The 24,302-nt window shown below is 49.2% G+C and overlaps 5 protein-coding genes across 8 annotated transcripts; 4 read left to right on the forward strand and 1 right to left on the reverse strand.

Annotated features, from left to right (window-relative positions):
- The first annotated feature begins 479 nt into the window (after positions 1-479).
- On the forward strand, positions 480-6,654 carry exoc3l1 (exocyst complex component 3-like 1). The gene is made up of 14 exons (XM_067234899.1): positions 480-704; positions 1,327-1,502; positions 1,584-1,803; positions 2,006-2,224; positions 2,357-2,559; positions 2,680-2,969; positions 3,197-3,308; positions 3,748-3,873; positions 3,950-4,050; positions 4,176-4,292; positions 4,830-5,100; positions 5,505-5,660; positions 5,767-5,900; positions 6,082-6,654. The coding sequence occupies exons 1-14, from the start codon at positions 665-667 to the stop codon at positions 6,263-6,265; spliced, it is 2,349 nt and encodes a 782-aa protein (XP_067091000.1). The 5' UTR covers positions 480-664; the 3' UTR covers positions 6,266-6,654.
- A 155-nt stretch (positions 6,655-6,809) lies between these two features.
- Positions 6,810-13,185, forward strand: prmt7 (protein arginine methyltransferase 7). 2 transcript variants are annotated; one of them, XM_067234218.1, is made up of 17 exons: positions 6,810-7,006; positions 7,254-7,290; positions 7,406-7,555; positions 7,943-8,051; positions 8,175-8,287; positions 8,537-8,766; positions 9,761-9,941; positions 10,137-10,264; positions 10,423-10,561; positions 10,715-10,798; positions 10,933-10,980; positions 11,099-11,188; positions 11,307-11,468; positions 11,568-11,642; positions 11,775-11,935; positions 12,081-12,177; positions 12,404-13,185. In XM_067234218.1, the coding sequence occupies exons 1-17, from the start codon at positions 6,912-6,914 to the stop codon at positions 12,749-12,751; spliced, it is 2,247 nt and encodes a 748-aa protein (XP_067090319.1). In that variant the 5' UTR covers positions 6,810-6,911; the 3' UTR covers positions 12,752-13,185. The 2 variants fall into 2 exon arrangements, with proteins under 2 accessions (XP_067090319.1, XP_067090320.1); XM_067234219.1 differs by having other exon boundaries at positions 6,934-7,006; positions 7,090-7,290.
- Positions 13,186-13,229: 44 nt separating this feature from the next.
- ciapin1 (cytokine induced apoptosis inhibitor 1) lies at positions 13,230-16,769 on the reverse strand. Of its 3 annotated transcripts, none has more exons than XM_067234223.1 (9): positions 16,391-16,769; positions 15,743-15,904; positions 15,515-15,658; positions 15,296-15,375; positions 15,042-15,210; positions 14,618-14,691; positions 14,382-14,503; positions 13,868-13,949; positions 13,230-13,695 (listed from the first exon to the last, which is right to left on the reverse strand). In XM_067234223.1, the coding sequence occupies exons 2-9, from the start codon at positions 15,897-15,899 to the stop codon at positions 13,585-13,587; spliced, it is 939 nt and encodes a 312-aa protein (XP_067090324.1). In that variant the 5' UTR covers positions 15,900-15,904; positions 16,391-16,769; the 3' UTR covers positions 13,230-13,584. The 3 variants fall into 3 exon arrangements, with proteins under 3 accessions (XP_067090324.1, XP_067090323.1, XP_067090322.1); XM_067234222.1 differs by having other exon boundaries at positions 14,618-14,694; positions 15,743-15,901; positions 16,391-16,767; XM_067234221.1 differs by having other exon boundaries at positions 14,618-14,694; positions 16,391-16,765.
- Positions 16,770-17,029: 260 nt separating this feature from the next.
- coq9 (coenzyme Q9 homolog (S. cerevisiae)) lies at positions 17,030-20,614 on the forward strand. Its single transcript, XM_067234220.1, has 9 exons — positions 17,030-17,121; positions 17,710-17,953; positions 18,206-18,341; positions 18,428-18,570; positions 18,927-19,011; positions 19,310-19,414; positions 19,663-19,818; positions 19,941-19,994; positions 20,210-20,614. Exons 1-9 carry the CDS (start codon positions 17,064-17,066, stop codon positions 20,243-20,245), a joined length of 1,017 nt encoding a protein of 338 aa, XP_067090321.1. The 5' UTR covers positions 17,030-17,063; the 3' UTR covers positions 20,246-20,614.
- A 272-nt stretch (positions 20,615-20,886) lies between these two features.
- On the forward strand, positions 20,887-23,914 carry polr2c (RNA polymerase II subunit C). The gene is made up of 9 exons (XM_067234745.1): positions 20,887-21,038; positions 21,609-21,658; positions 21,750-21,818; positions 21,939-21,991; positions 22,136-22,264; positions 22,599-22,650; positions 22,766-22,934; positions 23,066-23,140; positions 23,302-23,914. The coding sequence occupies exons 1-9, from the start codon at positions 20,953-20,955 to the stop codon at positions 23,444-23,446; spliced, it is 828 nt and encodes a 275-aa protein (XP_067090846.1). The 5' UTR covers positions 20,887-20,952; the 3' UTR covers positions 23,447-23,914.
- Positions 23,915-24,302: the final 388 nt, after the last annotated feature.

A 24,302-nucleotide genomic window follows, 5' to 3' on the forward strand; every position in this document is an offset into this window, starting at 1 on the left:
CAAGCGAAATAATGGGTCAATAAAGGTAGCTTGGTCAGCAACTCATTGGAGACTTAGATCGAAGTAATGATTTTGTGTGAGTGTGTGTTCAACATTGTAGACCATTTTAAGTAGATGGTATGCGTATTAGCATCAGTCCAAAAAAAGTCCCCAGTTAGCCTCTGGGACATTAAACCAGACCAGATCTCCCATATTTCTCTCCTCTCTGGGAAACCTCTTTCCTCAGTTCAGATGGGACTGCCCTCCTGTTCCTGTTCCTCGTACCCTCCTCCTACAGGCTCCCCCCTTTCCTGCTCCCCTTATGCCATACCCATTCCTCCCTCATTGTTGCCCTCCCCCCTTCATTTCCCACTATTCCCAGCCCTCCATGCCTTTACTGCCCTCCCCCTTTCCCTCTAGCCCTCCCCCTGCTCCCCCCCTTCCTGGCGGCCCCTGAGAAGAGGATGTGTCTGGGAGTGTGTGTGTGCGTGTGTGTGAGAGAGAGGAAGGCTGTCAGTAGAATGGATATGTGCCCTCTGTCCTCCACCCTTTCTCCTCTCTTTCTCTCCCTCCATCTCCTGCCTTCATCCCCCCTCTCTCAGTGGTGTGCCTCTGGCCATCTGGGCAGGGTTAACTCGGTGGCGGACAGGCGGACGAACAAACGGAGCGCTGACACTGTGCTTAAATGTCCGACGGGTGCCAGAATGGTGGTGAGCAACCTGAAGGTAAGAGACAGACGCCTGTACACACACACACACACACTGCAGCACACACACACTGCAGTCAGATATTGCATGCCTCGTTCACTCACTTTGGTTTTCTCAACTTAGAAAAGAATGTGCCGTTCCAGCTAACAGTTTGCTAACCAACAACCCAGCCCGATCATAAAGGAGTTGAAATGTGAAGGCAGGATTGTGTGTTTACCTCTTCTGGCCCAGCCTCTGCTGAGAGAAGGGTTGTCAGCATCCAGAGATGTCTTGATGAGTGCCACAAGGCTCATTACTGTGTCTGTGTGGTGGCTGTGTGGCATGCTGCATACTTAGGCTCATTCTGCAGTGGATGGGTTTATTGTTGTGAGAAACTGCTGATGTCAAGAGGGGTCCTCTTACATTTTAATGATCGAGAGAGACTTCGGAGTCCCATGACCACCATTGAGACAGAGCTTGTTTGAGAGTTGTTTGTCTAATGGGCACTTAAACTCTCTCTCACACACACACACACACACACACAGCATTGCTACATTGATTCATCACACACTTATGCAAGTTCCGAACATTCCTATCTATGTAGACTGAGAAACAGTCAGACTGCCTGTTGAACTAATTGAACTGAACGAATGCTTGACAGACGCAGCGGCCCCGGTGGAGGTGTGGCCGGAGGTGCAGCGGGCGGAGTGTCTGGCCCGTGGGGCGGCCTTGAAGTGGGCCTCGGGGGTGTTCTGTCGCCCGGAGCACCTCGAGAGGCTGGCCCAGTACCGCAAGAGGGAAAGCCAGAGAACAACCTCCATACACTCCAGACTCAAGGTACCCTGTCACTATGTAAATACATGCACACACATACAACACAACACGCAACATTTTGAACACTGCAAGGTGTGTGTGTAGTCGGTAGTCCAGTCGTATCTGGAGGGGGTCGGCTGGGGTCTGGAGCAGCTGAGAGAGGCGAAGGCGGACCTCAAGGAGGTGGCTCACACCTTGCGGAAGACCAGGTCAGAGTCCAGCGGGAACGCAGAGGCGGTGAAGGTTCTGGAGAAGCTCAAAGACCTGTCCGTCAATCACTGTCAGCTCCTGGCTGCCGTGAGCAACCTGCCTCGCCTCTACGCCGGTGAGGCCAGATGTTGTTGTTCGGTCTGCATCCTTTCAAAACATGCTGGAGAAGCCTTGAACTGACACAGCCCTTCCTGATCTCCTCCCCAACCTTCTCTTTCCCTCCCCCTTCTCCCTCCCCCTCCCCCTTTCTCCCTACTCCCCCTTCTTTCTTTCTCTACCTTCCCCCTTCCCCTCCCCCCCTCCCCCGCCCTCCCCAGTACGGGGCATGGTGCTGGAGACGGAGAGGCTGGTGGAGTCTCGGAGGCTGCTGGAGGCCCACAGCCGGCTGATGGAGCTGGAGTGCTGGCAGGACGACGTGCTGTGGCAGCTCCAGGAGGCTGGCTCCTCAGGGGGGGCAGCGTCTGGGCTCAGTGCCCAGGACGAGGAGCTGGTCAGGGCCTATTTCTCAGGAGTGGGCCGCCTGGTGGAGGCTCTGGGTAAGGAGACGGAGAAGGAGGAGAAAGGAGAAGGAAAACATCTTGATGATGCAGCTGAAAGAATGAAATGAAAAGACTGTTTTTTCAAGGGTGATTAGTGACCAGGTCTTTCGTGGTTCTGCTGGGTCCCAGGTAAGGAGCTGTGGGCAGTGGTGAGCAGTGGACTGGCTCTGGCACGCCAGAACCCCACTCCCTTTGTCTCTGCCGTTCGGATCGTGGAAAGAGAGGAGGCCCTGGACCACATGTTACTGGCGGAGAGAGGAAGTGGTAGTGGGGCTCACGGCAGACCCCTCCCGCCTGGGCGGCCGCGCTGCTGGAGAGATCGCTTTTTTCAGGTGACGGCAGTGAGGGGGATGGGGGGGGGGGGGTATGGGGGGGGGGGGTTGGGGGCTGCTAAACCAGTTGTTACCTGGTCAAAGTTGTATGACATTCCCATCGCCCCTGTCTGACCTCAGGTGCTGGAGGAGGCGGTCTCCGCGCGCTTCCGGAACATGTCCTACCTGCACACTCGCGGGCCGGGCCTGGCGGGCCACTTGTCCGCCCTCCAGCACGGCATTGTGGGGGACTTGGGCACGGTCCGTCACCTCCTGGAGCACTGCGTGCCGCCACGGTACCAGCTGACGCGGGCGTACCTGCGGGCGTGTCACCACTGCCTACAGCAGCACCTGGCACAGGTCAGCGGATGGGAGCTGGAGAGTGGGGAGATCTTTGCTGTGCTCAACTGGGTCCTGCACATCTACAACAGGTTAGTAATGTAGAGCAGAGTAGTGTAGAGCAGAGTAGAGCAGAGCAGGTCAAGTAGAGTAAAGAAGAGTAGAGTAGGGCTGGGTAGGGTGGGGTACATCAGATCAGAAAAGGCTGTTCAAACAATAGATACTATAGAATGGAAAACCGTTTTGTTCATCCAATTTCAACTGTGTGTGTGTGTGTGTGTGTGTATGTGTGTGTGTGTGTATGTATGTGTGTTGGAAGTCCTGAGATGATGGGCCACCCAGATCTGGTGTGTGAGGTGGAGAACCTAGAGCCTCTCATCTCCCCAGAGGGGCTGGAGCAACTCCAGAACAAATATGTCCATAGTGTCCGGGTAAGAGGCCCTGCCTGCCTGCCTGTCTGACTATAGCCTGCCTGCCTGTCTGTCTGTCTGCCAATCTGACTACACCCTGTCTGTCTGACTATAGCCTGCCTGCCTGTCTGCCGGTCTGCTTGCACCCTGCCTGCCTGCCTGTCTGTGTGCCTGTCTGTCTGACTATAGCCTGCCTGCCTGCCTGTCTGTCTGTCTGCCAATCTGACTACACCCTGCCTGTCTGACTAGCCTGCCTGCCTGTCTGTGTGCCTGTCTGTTGGACTATACTCTGCCTGCCTGTCTGCCTGCACCCTGTCTGCCTGCACCCTGTCCGCCTGCACCCTGTCTGCCTGCACCCTGCCTGCCTGCACCCTGTCTGCCTGCACCCTGTCTGCCTGTCTGTCTGCCTGCCTACTCGTATTCATCCTGTCTAAAGGGAATGTGTGTGTGTGTGTTCCAGAAGAGTGTGTCTGAGTGGATGCACAAGGCTCTGGAGGTGGAGCTAACAGACTGGAAGAGAGACCAGGAGCCAGACATAGACCACGAGGGTTTCTACCACACCAGCCTGCCCACCATCATCACACAGGTGTGCACACACACAGACACACATGCACCCGCAGAATACGAATCTGAGTGTTAATCATGTCGCATGTGACGGTCAGATGCTGGAGGAGAACGCTCGGGTGGCCCTGATGATCAGTGAAGCACTGAGAGATCAGACTGTCCAGATGGGGCTCTACGAGATGGAGAACCTTCTCAACAGGTGCGTCCCTCTAGTCTCTCCCGTCACTCTCACTCCAGCCCTGTCTTCCTCCCGCTCCGTTTCTCTTTCACTCGGTCTCCCTCCGTCTCTCTCTCGTCACCCTCGGTCTCTCCCTGTGTTTGCAGGTTCCGCGAGGCTCTGGTGGAGTTTGGGAAGGAGCATCGCAGAGACCAGAACTCCAACAAAAACAAGCTCTACCTCCATTATCTTCTGGCTTCAATAAGCAACTGTATTATCCTCAAGTGAGATGGGGTGGGGCGTGTGCGCGTGTGCGTGCATGTGTGTGTGCAGATCGGTTTGCATGAGCCCATGTGTATGATTAGAACTGACCTCCCTCTCCCTCTCCCCCTCCGCCCTCCCTCTCCCTCTCCCTCTCCTTCTCCCTCTCCCTCTCCCTCTCCCTCTCCCTCTCCCTCTCCCTCTCCCTCTCCCTCTCCCTCTCCCTCTGCCTCTGCCTCTGCCTCTGCCTCTCTGTCTCCCTCTGCCTCTCCCTCTGCCTCTCTCTCTCCCTCTGCCTCTGCCTCTCCCTCTGCCTCTCCGCCCTCCTTCTCCCTCTCCCTCTGCCTTTGCCTCTTCCTCTCTCCCTCTGCCTCTCCCTCTGCCTCTCTCTCTCCCTCTGCCTCTCCCTCTGCCTCTCCGCCCTCCTTCTCCCTCTCCCTCTGCCTCTTCCTCTCCCCCTCTGCCTCTGCCTCTTCCTCTCCCCCTCTGCCTCCCCCTCTGCCTCTCCCTCTGCCTCTCCCTCTGCCTCTCCCCCTCCTCCCTCCCTCTCCCTCCCCCAGGACCTCCACAGAGCTCCTTCAGCAGCAGCAGTCTCCCCGCTCAGCAGGGCGTTTCTCCCGGACGCCCCCCAACCCGCTAGCGGCTCTGGAGCGGGCGGTGCGGCGAGCCTGCCGTCTGGTGATGGAGCAGCTGATGCTGGAGCTGCAGCCAGCCCTGCAGGGGGTGCTGTCACGTCCTTGGCTGGCTCAGGAGGACACCCTGCCCCAGCTCAGCCCTGTCCTGGAGAGGCACTTTGAGCTGTACAGATGCGTACGTCCCCCCTGCAGAGAGGTGAGAGCAGCATCTATCCCTCTGTCTATTTACCTGTCCATCCGTCTTTCCATCCATCCTTCCATCCGTCTTTCATCCATCCATCCATCCATGATCTCATACCATTAAAACATTGGCATGCCAATGAAAATAACATATCACAGTTTCCGTGTGGTCATGGTTTCTGTGTGGTCATGGTTCCTATGTGTGGTCATGGTTCCTGTGTGTGGTCATGGTTTCTGTGTGTTGCCATGGTTTCTGTGTGGTCATGGTTCCTGTGTGTGGTCATGGTTTCTGTGTGGTCATGGTTCCTGTGTGTGGTCATGGTTCCTGTGTGTGGTCATGGTTTCTGTGTGGTCATGGTTCCTGTGTGTGGTCATGGTTCCTGTGTGTGGTTGTCATGTGTGTGTTGTTTGTGTCTGTAGCGCCTCCTGGAGGAGAGCCAGAGGCTGGCTGTGGTGGAATATGTCCGGGTCTTCATGCAGAAGAGGTTAGTGTGCCGGAGCTCCGAGGAGAGGCAGAAGCTGGCTCAGCGCATCAGTCTGGACGCACAGCACCTCCGAGACATGTACCAGAGACTGGTGAGGATGGGATTAACACCTGGGGGCAGCGAACAAGGACCCACACACACTTTGTTTTGTACGTTCACACTGATGGGTGTCTGTGTGCGCCTGGACCCATGTTCAGGAATGTGAGGGGTTGGTGGCGGAGGTGAATCCCACGGCCCTGCTGCCTGTCCTGGCTGACTTCATCCGACTCAAGGACCCCAGCATGCTGAGTCTGGAGGTGTCAGGCCTGGTGGCCAAGTACCCTGATATCAGGTCCATATACCACTGTACAGTTAAACAGTAGCCTCAATACTATAAACGTGCTACATACACTATAATCCCCTCTAAATCATGTAGGAAGATAAACATGTCATTCTGTTTATATGTACACAAAAGCTGTTTGTAGATGTATGACAGATGTCAGTATATGAGTGTGAATCCTTGTGTGTGTCAGTGAGGAGCATGTGTCGGTGCTTCTGGATGTACGAGGGGATGTGTCCAGGGACGTGAGAGGGACGGTTCTGGACCTGCTGGAGCAGAGCGCCCCGCCTCTCCCTCCTGGCTACAGGCCCATCTTCACAGAGATCCTGGTGCCGCCCTCCATGCCCTTCTGCCTGCCCACAGCCAAGTGTGCCTGACCGGGTCGGACTGAGGCACTAAAGCATCGATTTCAACTTTGAACAACACTTTTTCATGGGCTTTGTAGTACAAACCAGGCTGTTGAGTCAAACGTGAGATTGTTGCTCCTGAATCGGACAGTATTATTTCGAGTTCTTTATGGAACTTCTCAGACTAGGCTTCATCTCTCTATGGGAAACCAGTCCCTCAGTGTGAATGAATAGTTCTGGAACTGGATTATTTAGTTAAAGCAAAATGGGATGTACATTTATGTCAGTGGCTAGGTCACACTGTAAGTAATCTGGAATAGCTTCAGACTATCTCCTGATTCACCAAGTGTGATTTTTTTTAACATTGTGTGTAATTGTGTTTATATTCAGAGAAATGTACAATATAAAATAAATAAAAGTGACACGTATCTGGTTGCATTCTGAATTCTTATTCGCATTAATGCAAACTAAAAAGAAAAGGTTAAAGAGTATGACTTTGCGTCACGTGACTCCAAACCTGTGACGTATTGGGGAAAAACATGTCTGCCCTCATGGAAGCAATGCCGCTTTAAGCCAGTGTCGTATCGAGCAGGGACATAAGTGTAAAACGTCTAGAATTAAATTAAATTACAGAACAAAAAAGGCTGTTTCCAATTCATTTTAGTCTTCCGACGCAATGAAGACTTTTTGTGGCAGAGCCAACCCCACCACTGGTGCACTGGACTGGGTGGAGGAGAGTGAGGAATACGACTACCACCAAGAGATAGCGAGGTACCAATGCTGCTAGCCAGCTTGATTACCAGTCTGTTCCATGTATGAAACAACCACTAATGTAACATTGTGTCTTGTCCTAGTGGAGTACGAGTGTAGCGTTGTGACTTTTACCACCGTGTGTATATCAGTGTATAGCAAGCCTATATACTATTGAAGCCCCGGTCTTGACAGCGTGAGTACTGATGGCCACCTGTGGCGAGGTTGTGAGCCAGTAGGTTGTCATCACTGGATTTGTGTCTCTCAGGTCCTGCTATGCCGATATGCTGCACGACCATGACAGGGTGAGTTTTGAAACTAGACGTATGGCACTTGATTTAGGCTAACCCAGTCCCAAGCGCAAACATGAAATAACAAAACAACTCATTGACTTTTAACCCTGTTGCTAATGATTGTCAGAATGAGAAGTACTACCAGGGCATCCGGGCAGCGGTTGCCAGGGTGAAGGCTAGAGGTGAGAGGGTGATCGTTTTGGACATTGGCACAGGGACGGGCCTTCTCTCCATGATGGCTCTCACTGCTGGGGCAGACCTGTGCTATGCTGTGGAGGTAAGCAGTGCTGTACTGAATTAGTATCTGTTACTCTAAATGCTAAATGACTACTCAGCTCAACTCTGCAGTACCAGCTTTCCTTGAGTAGGACTGTAACTGATATTCTACACCAGCTCAAGCAGAGGAACATTTGAGGAGACATACATGAGTATATCTGTGGGAGAGGTGCCGGTCTGTCTGTCTATCTGTCCATCCGTCTGTCCGTCCGTCTGTTCGTCTGTGTTTGCCTGCATACCTGTCTGTCTGTTTTTGCTGAGGTGCTGATGGAGGAATGTGGAAACACTGTAAAACGGAAAAACACTGTCCTTTTTGTCTACTGCTGGGGATGTATTCCACGTGTCACAAGACACTGAGTTTGCTGACGTTTGTCCGACGACCCTGAAGGTCTTCAAGCCCATGGCAGAGGCAGCCCAGCGCATCGTGGAGAAGAACGGCTTCTCAGACCGGATCAAGATCATCAACAAGCATTCCACTGAGGTGACCGTGGGTCCAGGTCAGTAACGGGATGAAGCGACCTCACAAACCCACCCATGCAGAAATACTGCCACAAGCATCCATGCGTACAGTGTTTCACAAGCACACTCGCTGATGTTCAGTGTGTTTGGTGGGATTGCAGATGGAGACATGCTGACCAGAGCCAACATCCTAGTCACAGAGCTGTTCGACACCGAGCTGATAGGAGAAGGGGCCCTGCCCAGTTATGAGCATGCCCACATCCACCTGGTCCAGGTGTGTGTATGTGTGCGCGCACACTTATAATAGCACTTGAATCCAAATACTAATGTAAGGATGCAGTGTCTGTATATGTGTTGAAGACGGAACAAAAGAGAGGCTGTGATAGCCAGCAGTATAACCTCTGTTCCGGCCTCTAGGACGGCTGTGAGGCTGTGATAGCCAGCACTATAACCTCTGTTCCGGCCTCTAGGACGGCTGTGAGGCTGTGATAGCCAGCAGTATAACCTCTGTTCCGGCCTCTAGGACGGCTGTGAGGCTGTGCCCCACCGGGCCACCGTCTACGCCCAGCTGGTGGAGTCAGAGCTGCTGTGGAGCTGGGCGCAGCTGCAGCCTCTACAGGTGGGGGGCGCCAGGCTGCTGCCCCCTCCGGAGGTGGCACGCTGTGCCGGAGCGCACTCTGTCTGCGACATCCAGCTCAGCCAGGTGGAGCCCCACAGCTTCACCCCCCTGGGACCGCTCTGCACCATGTTCACGTGAGTTACACACACACACACACACACACTGACCTCTCTGTACCATGTTCACGTGAGTTACACACACACACACACACACACACTGACCGCTCTGCACAATGTTCACGTGAGTTACACACACACACACACACACACACACACACACACACACACACTGACCTCTCTGTACCATGTTCACGTGAGTTACACACACACACACACACACACACTGACCGCTCTGCACAATGTTCACGTGAGTTACACACACACACACACACACACACACACACACACACTGACCGCTCTGCACCATGTTCACGTGAGTTACACACACACACACACACACACACACACACACACTGACCGCTCTGCACAATGTTCACGTGTTACACACACACACACACACACACACTGACCGCTCTGCACCATGTTCACGTGAGTTACACACACACACACACACACACTGACCGCTCTGCACCATGTTCACGTGAGTTACACACACACACACACACACTGACCGCTCTGCACCATGTTCACGTGAGTTACACACACACACACACACACACACTGACCGCTCTGCACCATGTTCACGTGAGTTACACACACACACTGACCGCTCTGCACCATGTTCACGTGAGTTACACACACACACACTGACCGCTCTGCACCATGTTCACGTGAGTTACACACACACACACAGACACACACACTGACCGCTCTGCACCATGTTCACGTGAGTTACACACACACACACACACACTGAACGCTCTGCACCATGTTCACGTGAGTTACACACACACACACACTGACCGCTCTGCACCATGTTCACGTGAGTTACACACACACACACACACACACACACACACACACACTGACCGCTCTGTACCCTGTTCACATGAGTTACACACACACACACACACACACAAACACACACACTGACCTCTTTGCACCAAGTTCTTGTTAGACACATACACACATGGACACCCTCTGAGGCCCTCTCCATGGCCTCCCTCAGTGTGGACTTCAGTAAGCCAGTGAGCAGCGCCCCTCAGAACCACTCCTCCGGCTTCCCAGCCCAGTCCAGCGGCCGGGCCCAGGTGGTGCTGTCCTGGTGGGACATCGACATGGACCCCAACGGAACCATCGTGTGCTCCATGGCACCCAGCTGGACCTACCCAGAACCCCGCTCCGCTCCAGTGAGTACAGGCCTGGCCTCCTGTAAAGACACTTTACTAAAACTAGAGTTTACCACGACAGCCATCAGATCATGAAGTAAATACACTCGCCATCCGCGATAGGAAAGAAATATCCTCCGAGAAAAAGAATGAGAAGGAGGTTGAGCTGAGTGGTGATTATTGATTACTGATTGGTTGAATGTGGCATGTGGACAGTGGCGGGATCACTGGATGCAGAGCGTGTACTTCCTCCCTGCAGAGAGGACGGTGGTGCAGGGGGAGGAGCTTAGCCTCACCGTCTCCCATGACGACTACAGCCTGTGGTACAGCCTGGACTCAGCCAGGTGAGTGATTCCTTTCAACAGTGGCTGTATGGTACGTGCAATACGTACATGCATCCTGAATTCAACATCTGAAATTCTGCGTTCGACGCAAATGGTTATTGTTGTGTGCGTTGTGTTCCTGCTGCCTCGGTGGTCATGGGTGTGTTTTGTTTTTGTAGCCAATCAGGAAACAGGGTTGAGGCCCCTCCCTGTCGCCCGTGCTGCACCTGCCAGGCTCACTTGGTCTGGACACGCCCACGCTTCGGAGAGCTCAACGACAAGCACAGAACAGAGAGCTACGTCGCCGCTCTGCGCTCAGTGAGTGTTATGGGATGGAAGTGGGCATTGGTCAATCACCTTCGTGAAGAGAGTCATGGATGTTGTTTATTTACATAATCGAATCATATTGATGGTACTGACATCCTGGTTACAGACATGCTGGAGTAACGGGAGGGGTTCTGACTGTTGCAGGTTGTAAACGCAGACAGTGTATGTGTAGGAGTCAGCGATGGGAGTCTACTCCCAGTGTTGGCTCACATGCTGGGGCCTAAGAAGGTACAGTCCCCTCTCTGCTCTCTTTAACTCTGGAATCAGCCGTTCTCTGATTTGGGATTGTCTGTGATTGTTTCCAATGTCCAAATATTCGATCAAGACCATAAAGTGAACTCTCTTTGTCTGTGTCCATGCAGGTGTTCAGTTTGGAAAATTCTAGAATGTCAAAGCAGGTCATTGAACAGGTGAGTGGAGAGGAAGGCACACTATCTTTAGCATCCCTCAGTCTCCCAAGCCCACACTCCCAAACGATTCTCTCTCCAGAAGTGTGGCCTTGATGTAGTGACGGAGGTATTTCCTCAGGTTTTGGACGCCAACTCCCTGAGGGGAAAGGTCCAGGTTTTGGGCATCCGAGCTGACCAGCTGTCCAGTTCTGACCTGGGAGGAGAGCAGGTACCAGAGAACTGCTGACTAACCACTTGACTGATCAAATAGAGCAGCTGAAGAGGTTCCACCATAATGAGTCAGTCAGTCATATCCCACAACTGCTGATGTCCTATCTGTCGTGTAGATTTCAGTTCTGATGGGGGAGCCCTACTTCAGCACCAGCCTGCTACCCTGGCACTCCCTGTTCTTCTGGTACTGTCGCACCTCCCTGGCAGGCCTGCTGCGGCCCGGCGCCACCATCCTGCCCAGCTCTGCCACCCTCTGGATGCTCGCTGTGGAGTTCGAGGTGGGATGGCCCAACAGAGAGGAATAGTCCTTACAGATGAAAGACATTTTACAGAGCTTGTTTCAGTTGAGTCTTCATTCTCTTCTCCTCCTCCCCCAGGACCTGTGGAGAATACGAGCTCCCTGCGGAACATGCGAAGGCTTTGATGTTGGCCCCATGGACGACATGGTTCAGGTGACATCACCGGCCTCATTTCCCTCATACGATCTTCACTCTTTCACCCTGCGTTGCACAGTGAAAACACGCTTCTTTCCCCTGCCAGTCTCAACCCTTTCTCTCTCTCTCTCTTCCCCCTCTCTCTCTCAGCGCTCGATGGATTTCCGAGAGTCTCGTGAAGCAGAGCCTCACCCTCTGTGGGAGTACCCCTGCCGTGCCCTGACCACACCCACGCCTGTCATGACCTTTGACTTCACGCAGTGTGTTCCCCAGCAGCCAATCACCAGCCAAGGATCCGTTCAACTTAAGAGGTAGTTCAAACACGCTTTGCCTCAAATTGTTGGGGTGAAATCAGACACACACTGTGTTATAGGTATGCTGTGGTGTGCCTGGAATGAAAGGTTTTACTCTGTTGTTTCCAGCTCATTGTCTGACTCTCTGTTTCTCACTTTCCAGGAGCGGTCGTTGCCATGGCGTTGCCCTGTGGATGGAATTCCAGCTGACTGATGACATCACAGTCAGCATGGGCCTGACGGGACCAGTCGGTGACCAGGTGAACATCCAATCCTAGGCTTTTAAGGATTTGAACATCCTTAAAATAATCCTTTTGTTGCTAATTACATATGGTTTGGAGCATCCTCTGAGCTATGTACAGTCTTTATTTGGACTGAAAACCCCTTTAACGGAGACTCTCCAACTCCCTCTTACTGTAGGATTTTGTTTGGGATATCGGCAGTCATGACTGACAACACGTTTGAACCTCTCCTCTTCCTCTGTAGGGTGAATGTCAGTGGAGTCTCCACCGCAGACAGGCTGTGTATTTCTTTAGGACCCCCCTGGAGAGCTCAGGGGATGGGCGCTCCTCACTGACCCCCCTGGAGAGCTCAGGGGATGGGCGCTCCTCACTGACCCCCCTGGAGAGCTCAGGGGATGCACGCTCCTCACTGACCCCCCTGGAGAGCTCAGGGGATGGGCGCTCCTCACTGACCCCCCTGGAGAGCTCAGGGGATGGGTGCTCCTCACTGACCCCCCTGGAGAGCTCAGGGGATGGGCGCTCCTCACTGACCTACAGCTTCACCTTCCAGCCCAGTCTCGGAGACATCAAGATGGACTTGGAGCTGCAGTGATCCAGTACATCTGAAGAACTTACCTGAACTGTCTGAGGTTAACTCAGTCCTTCATGCCTCCCTGTCAGTACCCCACTGAAGGAGATCATTCCCTTGTTCACACCACGTTCTCTAGGCTAGCAGAAAGCAAGGCTAGGAAGCAAGTAAACAAGGAAAGGTGTTCGTGTGGAGAGGATCTGAAGACAAGGATAGCTGTGTACAGGATCAAAAACTACACTGTTATGACTCAAGGACAAGTCAAATACTTCTAAAGAATGTTAGACAGTTTTTATTTTATTATTGTTGACCTCTAAATTATCATTCTCATCTTGACCTGTGTGTTTGTACATCTTTTTTTGGCTGTGTGTCAGAAACTGAGATGGGGAAAAAAGTTTCTTTAAATCCAACTGACCTGCTAGTGTCATACCCCGATTAAATGGAATTTTCTGGAAAGAAGTGTCATTCCTGTATTCAAATGAAACTTCTCTCAAAATACTGACATTGATTAACTTTATTTTTAAATTCTATACAGAAGTAAATAACATACAATTTGTGAACTGACAGGCATAAATTACTTGCACCTGTCCATTAAATCAGATGGCAACTTGGAAAAATAAATCAAAATCCTTATTGAATATATACAACATGGTATTAAGAACATGTTCTGACTCTTCAAGGAGGCTCTTCCTCTAATTTATTACAATTATTACAACTTTATTGGTATCTTACAATCAGCCAAGGGACAGTGCTATCCTCTTTTTGCCCCCGGTGCATGAAACAGGGTTCCCCTGACTACGGTGTTTCTTAGGGGGGGATGGAATGCAGTCATAAAAAAAATGAGGCAGGGGGTGATCTTAAGCGTCCGCTAGTTTGGTGTTGTCCAATAGGATCTTCTCACCAGGTTTGAAAGCGGGCATCCCCAGGTATGGGCAGCTGGCACAGCGGAAAGCATCGCCTAGGTAACACTGGAGAGGGAAGGGGCATAGCTGGTAAGGCTTGTCTGCACCCAAACAGAACAGAGACTGGAGATACACAACTCAACCTTCCAAACACACACCCCAAGCAGGCCTGTCAAAGCAGAATCATATGAAGAAACATGGACTGATGTGTGATGGTGTCGTTGGTCTGAACACTCACACTTCCACAAGCAGACTTGGGCTGGGGGGTTTTCTGTCCTCCTTGGCTTTCCCCCTCCAACTCCTCAGCAAGACCACAGGTGCTGAACAGAGAGAGTCACATCAACAAAGTCTCTCCGTGAGAATGTGGCAGAGATCCCACAGTATTGCCGTAAAAAAAAGACCCCCTCATTACGCCAGCTTTGTTTTGTTTACACTGAGCCAAACAAAGGCTGCATTATGCCATCCTGTGTGTGATTTTAGATAGCATGCCAGTATTCTGGAATCAGGTGTGACGCTTGCATCTAGTGTGTGGTCCTGTCATGCTGTCCTTGTTGTTCTCTCCCTTTTATAGACGTAGATTCGTCTCTGTGACTACCTTCCCTGAGAGATTAATACCCGTACAACACGTATGCCCCCCCCCCCCACATTGTGTTTTTGTACCTTTTATGCTGTATTTTAGACTTTAGAACTGTGTCATAGTGGCGCAACATTCCCACCTTGAACAGGCTGTGTACAGAAGGCTTCAGTCTCACCAGTTCTTGCAGGCCTTCTTCTTCTTGGTGGTCCCGTCACCACATGAGGGGGCCTTGAGGGAGGTGGGGTCTGGCTTCTTTAGGTCGTCTGCGTCCAACAAATCATCCGAATCCACCAGTTCCTGGATCAGGGAAAAGACAGGATGAGATCAAACAGAAATATAGCCAACTCAACTACATTTGGTCATCTTGTACGAGTCACAAGCAAGGGGCCATACATAAACACACACACTCACCACATCATCATCATTCATGTCGTTGGCAGACAGGGTCCACATCTTTGCAGCATTGGGGTCCAGAGCAGGTTTTTCTACTGAAACACAAACAAGAATAGACAAATAAACAATGGATAGTCATATCAATGCACAGACAGAGGTTCAACATAGTCAAAGGACAGTGGAGCATAAACATCCTCTATATTTACATTTACATTTAGTCATTTAGCAGACGCTCTTATCCAGAGCGACTTACAGTAAGTACAGGGACATTCTCTCCGAGGCAAGTAGGGTGAAGTGCCTTGCCCAAGGATACAACGTCAATTGACACAGCCGGGAATCAAACTGGCAACCTTCAGATTACTAGCCCGACTCCCTCACCACTCAGCCACCTGACTCCCTATATAGAGCATCTGAGAGGAAAAGAGCAAGCAGTACCACCTACCTGGTTTTGGGGTCTTTTTGCCAAAGGACAGCTTGAGCTGGCTGGAGGAGCCCACCTCGAAGTTGGGTTTGGATGCGGACATGCGGACTCTAGAGAGAGTGTTTCCCTCAAACCCAGTGGCTGTTCTCAAGGCAGACACTGCCCCTAAACTCAAAGGGCCCGAGCTCACCTGGAAAAAAAAAGACAGAAATCAGCAATGTGCTTTACTGATCCACCAGACCTGTACTGGTAATAGACCCTCTACAGAGACACACCTCAGTCACAGACATCAGGCCAGACAGCTTCAGTGCTGACATCAGCTTCTCGACCGTCCTCACACTCTGGCCTTCACTTCCTAAGAGGAGGGGTCATAGTTCAAACTTGAGATTAGTCTGGCTGATCATGAGGGATGTAACTAGGTACGAGACATGCTTTGATGCTGATTTTAGATTTTCAGTCATGTGCTGAGTCCTCCCTGTCTTTATCCATCTCACCTGTGACTGGTTCCTCCAGGATCAGTCTGCCCCCAGGTTTAATAACTCTGGCCATCTCTGCCAGTGCCTCTGAACTGTGGACGGACGAGCCGTCAGGCAGCAGACCGGAGAGGACCCAGTCATAACTGGATGCTGGATGGGAGGCTGGAGGGAAGTTGGAACATGTGTAAGCTGCAGACAGGTGTTGAAAAAACTAAACCCAAGAACCCCATGGGATGTTACACTTACACATCATCAATCTCTCCGTGTTCTCTAGTGCCAACTTGCCCCCAGATCCCACCATGGCCCTCAGGTTCCCTGCCAGGTCCTTCAGGGTCTCTGGGGACGACGTTTGGGCCCACACCAGCAGCACACGGTCTCCTGCTTTGATGCCAATGTCTGCCATGGCTACTGCAAACAGCACAACATTATAAGGTATATAGTCTGATTCCATTAGCACGTAGTACATGAATACACCTTCTACAGTAGCAGGGGAGAAAGGAGACGCACATTTTAACAGCCTTTAGTAAAGTACGCTATCACGTAAGAGTTCACATAAGACCAACAATGACGGAGCAGCACAGTCCGCTGCGCAGCTGATTACACCCGTCACATGAGCTGTAAGGGAAACAAACTGAACATGATCTTGTTGTACCCCGTCTTTTAGCTTTAAGTATAAAATATGTTGCATGAAATCTCTCTGGTGTATTGTTTTATTAGGAAGCTGAGTGTGTAACACAAATGAGTGCTCATTTAAACACCCCCAAGCATGACAAGGCAACAATAGGGTGGTGAATTGTCTTGACTACAATACCGGCGAATAGCTAAAAAGGAAATTAGATCATTTCAGATAAATATTACAGCCAATAACACGAGCCAGAAATTGTTCAGTCTCACCTTTTGTTTATCGTACAGAATCGTCTATACGTATGTTAAAACAGCTTGCTAACGTGTTGTTATCTCTCGGCGTGTGTTCCCTTCTCGCTTGCTTTTTACTACTGGGCTAGTATGTATGATGACACAACGACGAGTGGCCCGCAAGTTAGCTAGGCTAGCAAACTAGCGTGAGTTAACGACGGCAACGTAGTTGTGTGACACAGTAAGGAGAAATAGCAACGATGATGACAATAAATTTATAAATAATCCACACACAGCGCGACTAACACTAATTTGCAGACATGTCGATTTCCAAACTTTCTACAGGTTGATGCAATATGTAGAGCTACCTTAGCTACAACAACTAGCCTAGGCTACCGGATGCGTCATCAATGTGCGGCGAGTTACGGAAAGCCTAGAGGCAAGACGTAGAGCTACTAGACCCTTGAAATAACGTAAATGTAACGATAATGTGTTGTAAAACAATATAACTGGGGAACACTACAACACATTACAGTTTTAAAACACCAGAAACATTAACAGATAGGCTACACTACAACATTATATTAGGGACTGAAGACTCGAACGTGACTGTAGTTAGCTTGGAACGCACTCACGATTTCAGTGTCGCATGAAATCCTACGCTCAATTGGTGTCTAAAAAAATCCTTCTTTAGCTACTAGTGCAAGTTGTTATGGCGGCGCTGCTAAGAGGACTTCGAGCAGTGGGAGTCCTGCGGGGGCTCAGCCGCGGTAAGCCATAAGATCGTTTGTCGAAGGTACAGGTTTGCCTTGTTTATGGTTTAGCTAGCTTAATGCTGTCGCCACTAATCTTATCTAGTCTCGGGCTTTCTTGCCACTGCTTACCAACCTAGCCCACCAATGTCACTTGTCAAAGAAGGTGATCATGAAGGACAGAAATATTAGGTAACATAACGTTGCCTCGTTGCAAGCAAGTATTACACTTACTTTCCAAACTAAACGTGGCCATAGCGGAAAGATCTCTGTTAGAGCTGGTCCACCTTTACACCAAGAACCAAGGCATAGATCGGGGGTGCGTCCTCCTAGAATGTCAGTTTCAGCGCCTGTTGGTGTTTACTTTCAAGCATGTAGTCTGTGTGTGCGCGTTCAGCAGGCTTCCGTGCCTTTTTGTCAAACTAACGATCCTAACCCTAATAACGTACTTTTTATTTAACTATGATTATGGTACACCTTATTTAATCAATCAAAAACAAGTCACTATAATAGTTCCATACAGCCTGAAAGGCCATTAAGTCAGGGAAAAACAGTGACATTCATATTTATCTACACCTACCTTATACTCTGGTGATGTCCCCTCAGTTGTGGTTCCGACAGCCCCCACTGTAAGTCCTCAAATCACTGGCCTGAGAGGTTTCCACTGTGCTGCCCTGCGGAGGCTCCAGGAGGACTCCAAGTCTGACAAAGACCCTGCTTCCTCCACCTCCGCCTCCTTCCATGAGCACTACCAGGCTAGTCACGCAGAGCAGGAGCCCGGCACCACTTCTTCACAGGAAGCCCCAGGGTCTGACCCTGTCTCTGAAGAGGCTCCCCAGCCCAACACCAGGTCAGGACAGGGTCATGGCATGCTGACACTGCACATTGATACAACCCAATAAGTAATAATTTGATTATTACCCTATTTGTGTTTACCAGGATAAAGAACACACATTTTTTGCCACTACAACAGTAAATGTTTAATGCTGTAAAGTAATGTGACTTGATTCATGACCCCTAAGCAACTCATAACCAGAAAGAAAGGTCTAATGGCCCAACTTGATGCTATTGGATGTCTCTGTGTTTGGCGGTGGCTGTGCAGCTACGCAGATCAGAGCGGAGAGCACAGTGAGGAGTATGAAACTGAGGAGCAGCTGCAGGCGCGAGTCCTCACTGCGGCGCTGGAGTTTGTCCCACTACATGGCTGGTCGATGGAGGCCATTGCTGCAGGGGCTGAGGTGTGTGTGTGTGTGTGTTTGTTGGTGCACCACATGTGATGTCATGGAAATCCATATTGTTAAAAGTGTGTTTTTGCCTTAACTAGACCATAGGCCTGTCCTCTGCTTCTACTGGGATGTTCCACAACGGGGCAGGAGACCTGGTCCTCCACTTCATCTCTCAGTGTAATGCACAGCTGACAGAGATACTAGCTGAGCAACATAACCAGGTCCAGCTTGGCCATGCAGAGTACGTACAGTACATGACACACACTCCCTCTCTCTCTTTCAATTTTCAAAAGCTTGGTTTGGTGTAGGATTTGTAAAAATAAACAAAATGGTGATTTGGGTTTGAATGCACATACTAGATTCAAAGATTGTATTTGTCACATACATGATTATACATGGTACAATATGCAGTGACATGTGTACCTGCAACCACTTAAATTAAATGAAAATAAAATAAAAGGAGACTAAAAAGAGACTGTATAAAAATAAAATAGTGAACACACAGAAGTATTTTAATGCTTGTAGTTGAGCAGACAGATGACCTGAAGGAAGAAAGTCCTTCAGGTACTTTGTGCTTATGTTGTAAATCTCTTGCAGGCCAAAGAAAACTGCAGAATTTCTTAGAGATGCTTTAGAAACCAGACTGAGGATGCTGGCCCCATATATTGAGACATGGCCACAGGTACAGTATATTGCTCACAACATACATGTTAGCCAGCTAATAAATGAGTGACCTCTTCTCTTTGTGTGTGTGTATGAATACAACAATTACTAAAAATGATATATTTAAAAGTCTCTGTAAGCTTTTTACCAGCTAAATTCACCAGTTCGTACTTCATTCAGAAGTACAGTATCTCCAGTTTGCCACTATATCCATTAAGTTTTTCATCAACCAGACACAGTAATGAAAATATTGCTTTCTTATACTCATATGTTAACATTTCAGTAAAAAGTGCATCTTTTTCTGTCCATCTCTCCAGGCAATGAGCATCTTGCTGCTCCCCCACAACATCCCAGACAGTCTGAAGCACCTCTCCACCCTGGTGGATGACATGTGGTACTATGCTGGAGACCGCTCCACAGACGTGAGTCGGTCCTCTCTGCCTTCAAACCCCTCCCCTCTCTTCCTCTCCCCCTTTCATCCACAAGTCAACAACATCAGGCCTGCCTCGGCAAAGGTTTTCACTCACTCGCTCACAATCTCTCTCTCCTTGTCAGAAATGCTCTACCCTAACCATTTAACTATGGTGTTGTTACACAGTTTTCATTTTGTACCTTTCGTATTGATTAGCCATTGTTCCATGGGTTTCCTCAATCTTTTTCCTTGTCTCAGTTGAACTGGTACACTAAACGCGCCGCTCTGACTGGGATCTATAACACCACAGAGCTGGTGATGGTGCAAGACTCCTCTCCTGACTTCCAGGACACCTGGAACTTCCTCGACAACCGCATCCAGGATGTAGTCAACATGGCCAGCACAGCCAAACAGGTATCTAATGGGGAAATATGTCTTTTACTCAAAATAACTGAAATAATATTGATAACTTTTTTGTCTCAAATGTATATACTTTTTCTAAGTTGTATGTCCATATTTAATTGTTTGCCCTGTAGGTGAAGTCTACTGGTGAAGCCATGGTGCAGGGGCTTATGGGAGCTGCAGTGACGGTGAGTGGTCCTATTGTAGGTCGCAGGGCTCAGTGCTTCTCTGATTAGCAAAATACTGTACATCTTAGGGGCTATCATCTTGATCTTTGGTCTTGTTTTCACATCCACGTTCAAAATTGGATTTCCATGTACTGTCTTTAAAAATTGTAAAGTTTAAGTTGTTTTCTGATTGTAAATGCATCCAAATCTGAAGTATATTTTACTCCTGTGCTTAGCTGAAGAATCTAACCGGAGTTAACCAGAGACGATGAACTAACATGGATCTGTCTATCCCACCATCCCCCCCTCCTCCATCCCTTCTCTCTGTGGGACACTCCATAAAGCCTAGCTTCTCTGAGCCAGCCACATAGGCATGTCTCTGTGATACTATAAGGGTTGGTGTTGTCTAGGCCTCTCCTTACTTGGCCACTGAGCCAGATGTCTGATCTGTGCATATGACAATGAGTGGTTTTCGATGAGGCTTCACTTGACTAAAGTTTTAAACGGTTTTCCCTCACATCCACTCCTAGCCCAGATTCTCCTGTTGTATGAAAGGATACATAAATGTGCTTTGTGCATTGTTTTTGACATGTTTCCAATTCATAAACTGTTCCTAAATAAACAGATTAATTACTGATAAATTGTTGGACATTTCATTATTGTTGTTATTATTATTATACAGGAAATATCAATTACTTTTCCTAATAGATAATCGCGTAATTTCTTTCTTGACCGAGGCTTTTATTGTGAAAAACATTGTGAGGCAATGTATGACTCGGATATGAAAAAAGAAACCGCCCAGTTCATCCACATGGCCAATCACTGATCTCATTTAACATTTTTGTCCAATGAATATCTTCGTAGGCTCTAGGCCTTCAAACCTTGAATCTTACATGGCTCATCTTTTATCCAACGTAGAGGTGATGCAAGCAAGACCGCGAACCGACGTTATTGTAAATTGCATGTTTTGTTTTGAGCCATGCCGTATGCCAACCAGCCAACCGTGAAGATCACAGAATTGTCTGACGAAAATGTCAAATTTGTAATTGAAAACACTGACCTGGCGTAAGAATTCACATATATAATTTTTTGCAGCTCTATGTTCAGCTAGTCTAGCTGTTTGAATACTGTCCGTAGCTAGCTCTATCGTTGGGGTTAGCTAGCAAGGCTAATAGCTGCTAGACTGTCATTTACGGTAACATTACGATAGCTAGCACTATTTTTTAAATAGAATATTGGGCTACAGTGTCCGAAGTACAGGTAAATGTTACAGTTTGTACTGTTATAATATAAGTTTAACGGTCATTATTTTTGAGCACATAGAAGAGCAGGTGAGACAACTGACTGGGACCTGAACTTGTGCTACCTGCGCTGTATGGATGGATATTCCTAGCCACCCAAACAGTGCTGCATTCAGACTCATTTTAATTTATTAGTTGGCTCGTTTATCTACCCTCAAGATATTCAGTTTCTAGCTAAGTGGTCCGATTACCAGCTAGGTAGCTGACTGGAATGAATGCATAGAGTTTAAGGCATACGGCGTGTTCTGATGTTATTAAATGTCCCACCTTTTCCTTGGATTAAAAAGCAGCATAAGGTTGATTGTCCCTTTAATTTGTCTGGGTGATTTTACAGGGTTGCCAATTCTATTCGCCGCGTCTTTATGTCGGAAGTTGCCACAATAGGTAAGACCTTCACAATTCTCACACCTTTTGAATTCACACACTGAAACAAGTCATCAACTATATTCAACTTCCTGCATGAATCTTCTTTCAGCTATAGATTGGATTCAGATTGATGCTAATTCTTCTGTGCTCCATGATGAGTTTATTGCACACAGAGTGGGTATGTATAATTACTTCACAGTGATCTAAAACCTCAGTACCCTCAAGAACATCCAGGTAGTTCATCCACCTAGTTCTGAAATAATGTTCTCACCCAGATTTTCTGTGTTCTCACTTTCAGGGCTCATCCCCCTCACTAGTGATGACATTGTGGACAAGATGCAGTACTCCAGAGTGAGTACTCACTTGATGAACAGTTCCATCGTTCTCACACATAAACACACCCTCTCTGCTTCATTTAATTCTCTCATACACTGAAAGTCAATTACTCCACCAGACCTGCATTAAAGAAAACATAATGACAACCCTTTCCCCTAGGACTGTACCTGTGACGACTTCTGTCCAGAGTGCTCTGTGGAGCTGACACTGGACGTCCGCTGCACTGAGGACCAGACCCGCCATGTCACCTCCCGGGACTTGCTTTCCAACAACCCCAGAGTCATCCCAGTGAGTGGGATACCTTCCACAGGGGGGAACAGGGCTGCCAGCCAGCCTAGAGTAGTGCAGACATTTACATTACATTTAATCATTTAGCAGACGCTCTTGTCCAGAGTGACTTACAGTAAGTACAGGGACATTCCCCCCGAGGCAAGTAGGGTGAAGTGCCTTGCCCAAGGACACAACGTCATTATGCACGGCCGGGAATCGAACTGGCAACCTTCGGATTACTAGCCCGATTCCCTAACCGCTCAGCCACCTGACTCCCCAGACAGACATGGATCTCCTTAAAAAGAATAACTTTTCAAGACAATGACGGACTTGTGTATTTTACTGTGTTCAGGTGACCTCAAGGAGTCGAGATAATGATCCGAATGACTACGTGGAACAGGACGGTAAGTCAAGCTTCATTGCTGGTTCCTTATCCAGTATTTAGTTGAGAGTCTTGTGCTTCACTGCCTGTCACTGACTGACGTCACTTTGTCCCATGCTAACCCTTTCTGTTGTCAGACATAATCCTGGTGAAGCTTCGGAAGGGCCAGGAGCTACGTCTCAGAGCCTACGCTAAGAAGGGCTTCGGCAAGGAGCATGCCAAATGGAACCCCACAGCGGGGGTGTCCTTTGAGTATGACCCTGACAATGCACTGAGACACACCGTGTTCCCGCGACCTGAGGAGTGGTACGGCCCCGTTTGAATGATGTCTGCTTGAGCAGTGACATTAGCCAGAGTCACTGACCATAGTTTCCAGGGTTTAGAGTGTTCTATGCATAAACTTCCCCATACCTGACTGGAGCTGTCGTCTGTCTTAGGCCCAAGAGTGAGTACTCAGAGATCGAGGAGGACGAGGTGGAGGCGCCGTATGATCCAAACGGCAAGCCAGAGAGGTGAGTATCAGTCAGTGTGCTGCTGTTACACTGTGTCTTCAATCAGGATGAGAGTCTCACGTAACACTGGAAATCAGAGCAGGATCCCTACATCTACATGCACCGTATCTGAAGAATACGTCTTTGGCCTCTGTCCGTCTGTCCCATGCTGCTGTCGGCAGGTTTTACTACAACGTGGAGTCGTGCGGCTCGCTGCGGCCGGAGACCATCGTCATGTCGGCGCTGGCCGTGCTGAAGAAGAAGCTGAGCGACTTGCAGACGCAGCTGAGCCACGAGATCCAGAGTGACGTGCTCACCATCAACTAGCACCAGACCCAGAGTGACGTGCTCACCATCAATTAGCACCAGACCCAGAGTGACGTGCTCACCATCAACTAGCACCAGACCCAGAGTGACCTGCTCACCATCAACTAGCACCAGACCCAGAGTGACGTGCTCACCATCAACTAGCACCAGACCCATGTCCAACTCACCTCCACTTACTTCATGATATCCAACAAGACTGGACAGTGCTTGATGGATCTGGGTCTACATTGCTACAGTACAGTTACATGATGACACCCTCTACTAGCCTAGGTAGTTCTGGAAAAAAAAATAACAATATTTGTAGGTCATGCATTCTGGTTGTAGCTGCACCTGTAAAAGCATGTTTATACAGGTCCATTGCTCTCATGTGTTTACCATCCTGTTTTGGTCTTTGGGACAATGCTTTTTTAATAGTTTATTTTGTGAATAAAAATGAATGTTTTTTTTACAATAAATCAATTTAATTCAGTTTTCTTTTTTAAACCCTTTAAAAATCTTTTATTTAAAATATGTAACAATGAACCATGACCACTTTTATCCAAAGGTTACCATTAAAGGCTGGGCAACATAGGCAATATTGACCGAAGAGATTGAGTCCGGTCACGACAATGTTCAATTCTAGTAGCATAAGCACAAAACATTCGCACTCGTCTTGCGTGTGGATGTCAGGATGGAGGAATTCACTCTAGTTTGATCATTCGTCCTCCAAGCCGGAGTGTCAGCTATATCGGAACAGACATAGAAAGGGCCGGGTCGAGACCACCAAAGAAGGTCTTTTAATATTACCGTGATGAACATCTATTCAAGCGTATTTACAACGACAGCAGTATCGACCATCCTTAACCGTAATGAGTCA

Source organism: Osmerus mordax, chromosome 4, assembly GCF_038355195.1.
Source record: "Osmerus mordax isolate fOsmMor3 chromosome 4, fOsmMor3.pri, whole genome shotgun sequence".
Classification (NCBI taxonomy): domain Eukaryota; kingdom Metazoa; phylum Chordata; class Actinopteri; order Osmeriformes; family Osmeridae; genus Osmerus; species Osmerus mordax.